At 46.2% G+C, this 8,099-nt stretch overlaps 1 protein-coding gene across 1 annotated transcript; it reads right to left on the bottom strand.

Moving 5' to 3' along the window:
• Positions 1-898: 898 nt before the first annotated feature.
• Positions 899-7,561, bottom strand: LOC108803373 (SLAM family member 5-like). Its single transcript, XM_018575221.1, has 3 exons — positions 7,558-7,561; positions 5,798-6,100; positions 899-1,251 (listed from the first exon to the last, which is right to left on the bottom strand). Exons 1-3 carry the CDS (start codon positions 7,559-7,561, stop codon positions 899-901), a joined length of 660 nt encoding a protein of 219 aa, XP_018430723.1.
• Between the last annotated feature and the right edge of the window lie 538 nt (positions 7,562-8,099).

The following is an 8,099-nucleotide window of genomic DNA, read 5'->3' as shown; positions in this document are numbered from 1 at the left end:
TAACACCACAAATGCATTGGATGAATGCTTATGGAGGAACAGAGATGGTGGAATCTGTGCCAGGATGGAAATGACTTACTCTTAAACCCTTGGTTCTCAACCGGTGGGTCGTGACACAAAAGTGGGTCGCGACCCTGTGTTCAGTGGGTCACCACATGGCTTCCATTTTTCTAAGTAAGAGGCTCCTCTGCCTCCCCCTATCGCAGCACTGTCATTTCTGGTGCCAAGCAGCCATTCAAAATATGCTGCCCGGCGCCAAGCGTCAGCTTGAGGTGGGATGGGATGGGGCTATGGCCACGAGGGAGCTCCATCCATACGTGCATTGCTTACAACTCCCTCGTGTGCCCTGTAGAGGGGCCTGGACTGGAGTGACGTCACATTCTGGCTCCCAGCACCTATACAGGGCACGCAAGGGAGCTGTACCAGCAATGCACATATGGATGGAGCTCTGTCACAGCACAGCAGCTCACACTGGACTCCAGGCTGAAGATCCACTCCAGTTCTCATAAGATAGGGAGAAATTGTGACCTTAAAAAATATTAACTTTTTTTGGAGTGTGTATGTGAATGTCTGGGAGTGTGTGAGATTGCATCTGTGGTTGTGTATGGTACCCCAAACTCACCTCCCACCCACAGTTCGTATGGCAGCACCGGAACGCACGGTACCCTAATGCTGTGCGTTCCATTTCAGTGCGACTTGGGTCACAACTTAATGACACAGGACAAATGTGGGTCCTGAGGTATACAGGTTGAGAACCTCTGCTCTAAACCATTCCAATCCCCATCTCCATCCCTACATATTTGTCTGTGTGTACTAGATGTCAGCTGAAACTGATGTAAGCACTACACTGGCTCTGTCCGGGGCACGATTTTCAGATCCTTATGGTTTTTTCAGCCTCTTAAACAATAGTGGACTTATACTTTAAAATCGTGATTTGTCCTTTACCTTTTTCAGTTCGTCTGGATTGTCCCATACGGTTCGTGCAGAATTTTGCTGGAGAGCTATTCTTTTGGTCGGCAGGGTTGTGTACTATGCACAGGACCTCCATGTCCCAGGACTCCAGTTGCAGTGACATCTGGATTGTGTCTCCAGGATTATTATACCACTGATAATCAGAGTCTCCATGTCTATATTTCCAGGTATAGGACAATGATGATGTGTTTGTTGGGATTGAACATCGAAGAGTCACATTGCACCAGTCACTGGTCTTCTCTATGGCTTCAGTTTTTATAGATGGGGTAGGAACAGGTTCTACAGGAATGGAAAAAAAACCCATGACATCTTTGTATTTTTTTAGAAAATTTACTGCTTTTAGCTAATTTTTCTACAACCTGATTGAAGATGTTTTATACCTAGGGTACCAGGAACAAGGACCTTTATGTACCTAATGCCTTGCTCCCAGAGGCTCCTTCTACATTGTAAAATCGGTCCTCGCAGCTAGGGCCTGGATTTACTCTCCCTGCTGCCCCAAGGCCAGGTTCCGCAATCCGCCCCCCTCCCCGCCAAACCCCCCCTATCAATGGAGAATGGCAACCGGATGGCAGGGGCAGTTTTAATTTTGTTTTAACTTTTGTATCACTTTATATTTTTTTAACATTTTTAGCTTATTTACTTTTTTTTAAATCTTATTGTTTATTTTTTATAATTATTCTCTTATTTTTTAATATTTTTTTACTTTTTAATCACCTTTTAATTTTTTCATTTAATTATTTCTTATTATTTTAAAAAAAAATTATGTATTTTTTTATCAATTAATATTTTTTTCACTTAACTTTATTGCGAACACACAGGAGCTAATAATCCCCTGTGTGACAGCATTTAGAGGTGACAGGTTCTCTTTATTGACCCAGCACTGTGCTGGAACTCCTGTGATAGGTGAGAGGGGAAGACTGCTCTCCCCCTCTCACTGTATACACTGAGCGGCAGGGTTACTTTTAACCCTGCTGCTCTGCTCCCCGCATCGGCGGCCAGTGAGGAGAGAGACTCGGCGGCCGGGGGGAGGACGGAGCCAGAGGAGAGAGGTAGGTGCGGGGGGAAGGGGAGGATGTACAGGCTACAGACATAAGAAAAGTGATCACGGCGACATTGCTGTGGTCACTTGTAAACGACAAGCGGCTTCCTCACACTACATTCAGTCCTGCCTTTCCAAAGCAGGACTAAATGTAGAAGGCAACTTACCGCCCGGCACTGCATGTTTCGGGCATTGGGGGATTCCACACCACTGCCACCCCTCTGCTCCCTGCCTCCCCGAGGCCGGGCTCCGGTGGCCTTGTGGGGAATCCGGCCCTGCCCCGGCCTTAACTCCACCAGGTCAGCAGTGTGACGCAGAGTACAAAGATAAGTAACAACGCACAGTAGAGAAGTCAGTGGTGCAATGCAGAATACAGAGGCCAGCAGTACACCGGTCAGCAATGTGACGCGCAGTGCAGAGGTCAGCAATGTGACGTGCAGTGCAGAGGTCAGCAATGTGACGTGCAGTGCAGAGGTCAGCAATGTGACGCACAGTACAGAGGTCAGGGTGTGACACACAGTACAGAGGTCAGGGTGTGACGCACAGTACAGAGGTCAGGGTGTGACGCACAGTGCAGAGGTCAGGGTGTGACGCACAGTACAGAGGTCAGGGTGTGACGCACAGTACAGAGGTCAGCAGTCAGAATGTAATGCAGTGCAGAGGTCACAAAGAAAGTACAGGGACTTACAGTTGCTTTGCCCTCTTCTTCTCCTGGTGATGGTGGTGGAGCAGCGAGGTTTCCTACACGTCCAGCTGGCTTTCTCTCCTGTGCAGCAGAAGCCGGCCAACTGCAGTTCGGCAGTCTTCCTCTCCCACTAATGGCAGCTGAGGTGGGCGGAGGAAACTGCTGTGGCTGCCAAGGAGCCCAATCGAAGCGGGCACAGACGATGGCAGTCAAGCTTCTTGTTCTCTTCTCCCCGCCGCCACAGTCTTAAAGTCAGAGCAGGCCAAGAGAGGAGAGATTAAGTGCTTGCGGTGGTGGGGGGCGTTCGCAAATGTATCAGAGAGGCCGGGGGGGCAATTGTCACCCTGCCCCCGGGCCTAGTCCGCCCCTGGGTCAGACTAATCAAGCACGTGATTAATATGAGTGCCCCACTCAATATAGCCACAAGCGAGGGGCATACTGAGTGGGGCAACTCAGATTAATAATGTCCGAAAGATGTGGACTGGGAGGGAGGGCTCTTTAATACTACTCTGATCACACCGCTGAGGGATCCCTCTCTCTCCTCTCGACCGCTGCAGCTTCAGCACCACGAAGCGCGCACACAGAGAGGCGGCTCTGATCACACCTGTCAGCGTTCCCTCTCTCTCGGCTGAAAGGAGAGAGAGGGAGCGATAACAGGTGTGATTAGAGCCGCCTCTCTGAGTGCGTGCTTCGTGGAACTGACGCTGCAGCCGGGAGGAGAGAGAGGGATCGCAGAGAGCTAGTGTCGGCTCTGAATGGGACACTAGCGCCGCGGTAATCGTTCGCTTTTGTTCTCGCTTCTCTTTCTCGGCCGCTCTGTAGCTGCAGCAGTGGAGAAAGAGAAGAGAGAACAGAATTTGTAGATTGCAGGCAGTGATAGTCTTGCATTGTACATGAGGACACAGAGGGACCACCCACAAGCCAGAGTGCCAGCTGCAGGGTAGACATGTGCGAAAATTCGGACGAAATTCGGAGATTCGGATGCATTCGAATTCCCGATTTCCCGAAATACGCTAGCGGTAGTCCAGTTGAAATTTCGTTTATTGGATGAAATATCGTTGCAGCAAAGTGACAGAAAATAAAATTGTTTTTTTTACAGTCTGCAGAAGATGAAAAAAAAAAAAAGCGTGAGGTTCCCCCCCAATTCATACCAGACCCTTTAGGTCTGGTAGGAATGTTAGGAGGGACCCTCCCCCAAGTTAAAACCAAAAAAAAATGCGTGGGGTTCCCCCCAAAATCCATACCAGACCGCTTGGGTGTGGTAGGAATTTTAAGGCGGAACCCCAGCCCCAAAAAATGGGGTCCCCCTAACATTCCTACCAGACCCTTGATCCGAGCACTGGCCCGGCAGGGCAGGAAAGGGGGGACGACGATCGAGCACCCCCCCTCCCTGCGCCTTACCAGGCCACGTGCCCTCGGCATTGGGAGAGTGTCCCCGTGCCGATGGGGACAAGGGCCTCTTCCTCACAACCCTGACCTGGTGGTTGTGGGGGTCTGCGGGCAAGGGGGCCTATTTGCATCGGGGTACCCCTTTAAATAAGGGGGCACCCAGATGCCACCCTCCCCCATTGTGAATGAGTAAGGGGTACTTGTACCCCTACCCATTCACTAAAGGGTTAAATCAAATAGTAAAAAGTCCAGACTTTTGATCAAATCCTTTAAGTGAAAAAAACCCAAAGATTTTTTGACTATTCCTTTAATTAAAAAAATAATTAAAAAAATGGCTCCATCTATGTAATCCAGTGTCAATCACGATGCACGACCCCTGCCAACCCACCGGAAAAAAAGAAATCACGCCGCACAACGACCGCCCGAACCTGACGAAAACTCGCCGCAAAATGACATTCCTGCTCGAATGTCAACAGATGGGCGGAGCGAGCCATGACGTCACGGCTCGCTCCACCCATTTGACATTCTCAGCTGTCATGCTACATAGCATTCAGGAACTTCCAAATGCTATTCGGGTCTGTGAGCCGAGGTGTCATAATGCTTTTCTTATGACACCTCGGCTCACAGACACAAATGGCATGCACTCCCACGCACTTTTTGTTTGTTTTCACTTGGGGGAGGGTCCCTCCTAACATTCCTACCAGACGTAAAGGGTCTGGTATGAATTTGGGGGGAACTTCACGCTTTTTTTTTTTTCATCTTCTGCAGACTTTTTTCTAAAAATTTCTAATGTCACTTTGCTGCAATGAACTATCGTCCAATAAACAAAATTTCCACCGGACTACCGCTAACGAATTTCGTCCGAATCAGAATCCCGAAACACATTCAATTTCGGACCCCAATCCGAAAAACGAAATAACGCAAGATCCGAATCAAAACAATTTTTTTGCTGGTGCACATGTCTACTGCAGGTGGAGTGAGAGATGATGTAAGTAAAAGTATTTGTTATTGGGTTACCTTTAGGCAAAAACAAGCATATACCTTTGCAGTGTGGTGGAACCTGGCCCCAACTGGAGTTCCTCTGATCCTAGAAGGCACTCCTCCCAAAAAGGAATGAAAAGAAGCTCCTTCCGTGCTTCCTAATTAGCTGCAGGTGGGGAATTCCCTGCTCATAACTTGACATAAGCAAAGGGGTGGGGTGCAGTGATGTCATTGACCTTATATGGCTACATGGTTATTTTATATAAATGGCGTCAGCACAAGCATACCCCTTAGTTTTTTGTCAGCTCCTGTTTGGGTGGGAGGCAGTTGTAGCTTTTATGTTTAAATGGGTTCAGGTTCAGACCAAACTCCACAAACATCCCTGTCAGGAACCGGTTTTCGTCAGAGCAATAAGTGCAGGTCAGCAGACAGATGGGAGTTGTGAAGGCAAATCTTAGATCTTCAGGGTCTATGTACGAGACCTTAACAATGGTCCTAGCAAATGAGCACAGCCAATAGACATACAAATCAAATGAAAGCACCGTGTTGAAAAACACTGACTTGTCATGACCCTTGGCCAAGCCTTGTGATGAAGGAAAAGCAGATTTCTACATTTTGCCTTTTTACATTATCACAAATTTCAGGAAGTCATCTGACTAACTGATCACACTGAAATGGCCTAAAGACTTTTGTAAACACAGGGTTATGTTATTACACAGATGATCACATACCGTACACAGTGAGATTGTAGGATGCGTCAAGGTTTGTATTGTCCATAAAGGTTATGGTTACAAAGTAGAGGCCACTATCATGCAGTGTTAGTTGTCCAATCCTCAGTGCTCTTCCATCATCCAGTATCTCCAGCCTTCCTTTAAACTCATTTCTTATCACAGTAAGTTGACTATTTGTAAAAGATGCTATTGTGTGAGTTTGGAGGTTCCAGTAGACATGTTGCACAGGATGAGATGTAGCCACAGATGGTGACAGGATGACAGACTGGTTTATAAGGCCATTCACTCTGATGGGGACAACTTCTGTAAACACAAATAAAAATTTGTCACTTTGTAAAGGGTAACATTGGACACATTGGAAGCATTTTCTACACAAAGATGAACATTCCATAGCGAGCACTTTAAAATAACATCTGCTATAGCAAACATTTTTGTGGTCATACATTTTACATGGAAATAAGATTGTAAAAAAAAAATAAAGTCAAGGACCAGTCAAAATTATTATGATTTTTTTTAAATTGGGGGCAACTTAAAACGTCTGCTGTCTGTGTTGCCATAGAGCAGTGGCAAGCAGCCTTGGAACTCCAGCTTTGGTTAAACTACAATTCCCATCATACCTGAATGATGCAATGCCTCATGACATTTGTAGTTGCACAACAGTTGGGATGCCGAGGTTGCCTACCTTTGCCATAGAGATTTCTCTTCTTGTTCTGACACCCAGGGATGGATTTACATCTCAGGAGCCTATAGATGCAGTAAAATGGTGCCTTAATCTTCACTCAAAAAGGCCACACCTCAAGCCACACCTTTTCTTGTGCTCCTTAAACATTTCTCTCAAACATATATAGTGTTAGAAGAGCCAACGCCCATTCAAATGTGACAACTGGCCTGGAGGTACTAGGGGGGCTGGTGCGGTAAGCAGCTTCAGTTATCACACCTCTATTTATACCTCTAATGGACCAGAGCAATGTTCACATTTTAGCAATAGGCCTATTGTAGAAGCAATAACTTTGTCATCCACACACTTTACAATCTGATTGCACAATCTCCTTTAGATCTAGCAACATCTATGTATTGGGAGGGACTGTCTGATTGGATACATATTGGTTGAATAGTTTAGGTAGGTCCTCATATGTACATTTACAAAGAAGGCATGGAAAGATTATAACATGAATGTTTGATCTTAACGTGAGTAGCAATACATTTTATTCTAGAAATTGACCCATTTATAATGACACCAGTTAATTTGGAGTTCATTAGGGTTTTACTCCTTGCCACCAGGCCCTTTTAGACCCCATTCACACTGAGCGACATGGAAATCGTGCGACATTGAGCGACGTGTCACGCGACATCTTCCTATTGGGCTGTATGCAATCAGGAGCAATATCGCTCAAAATCGCTCTAAAAAAGGGTCATGTAGGAGCGACAAGCTACCAGCGACGAGCTACAAGCGATATTGAGCAACGAGATGTGAACAGCTACATTGAAATGTATTGGTGAAGCTACATAGAGCGATATAGCGCGGAAATATGAGCGATATCGCTGCAAAAATCACTCAATGTGAACGGGGCCTTAGGGTGAAGCAGGGGTGTGATATTTAAAAAAAAAAAACTATGTATTGTGATTGTAATGTCTTCCTTTTACTTGTAAACCGCTGCACCAACTGTTGGCGCTATATAAATCCTGCATAATAATAATTATAGAGTGCTGTTGCCTGGCTACCACAATATGGCACACTGTGGAATGAGGGCAGCACTCACGCATGATGCCCTAAGCGTGCATTTATGCGCATGCAGATGGCGGAGGCGGTAGGGCTGGTTTTAATTTTGTTTTATTTTATATTTTTTACTTTTTCATCACTTTTTTTTTTTTAAATGTATCAGCGTTATTAATATTATTATCAAAAAGAAGAATGTTTTCTCCGAAGAGAGATCATCATTATATGGGCGTGCAACTCTACTTCGTCGCATATAATGCAGGTTAAAGTGGTGACAGCTATTCCTGCATTATATGGGATGATGTCAGCAAGGGAGTGACAACAAGGCTGTTTGGCACAGCCAGAATGGCCTGTAGCACCCTGGGTAAGGTAATACAGCTTTATCTTGTCCCCAAGAAAATAAGCCCTGGGGGGGAAGAAGAAGAAGATCAATTTTATACTACTGCTGGTCTCCCATTGTTTTGAAGACTCCCGTGTTCTTCCTAGCTCCTCTCCAGCTCCTACAGCCACTATCCCTTTGTGTACCCGAATGGCCTTCTTCCTCTCAGCACCTTTAGCTGTTCCACATGCTGCTCAGTATACTAA

This window comes from Nanorana parkeri, unplaced genomic scaffold, assembly GCF_000935625.1.
Source record: "Nanorana parkeri isolate BGI_ZX_2015 unplaced genomic scaffold, ASM93562v1 scaffold3654, whole genome shotgun sequence".
In the NCBI taxonomy this organism is placed as follows: Eukaryota; Metazoa; Chordata; class Amphibia; order Anura; family Dicroglossidae; genus Nanorana; species Nanorana parkeri.
The sequence above is the reverse complement of the archived record's forward strand: the minus strand, read 5'-3'. Positions and strand labels throughout refer to the sequence as shown.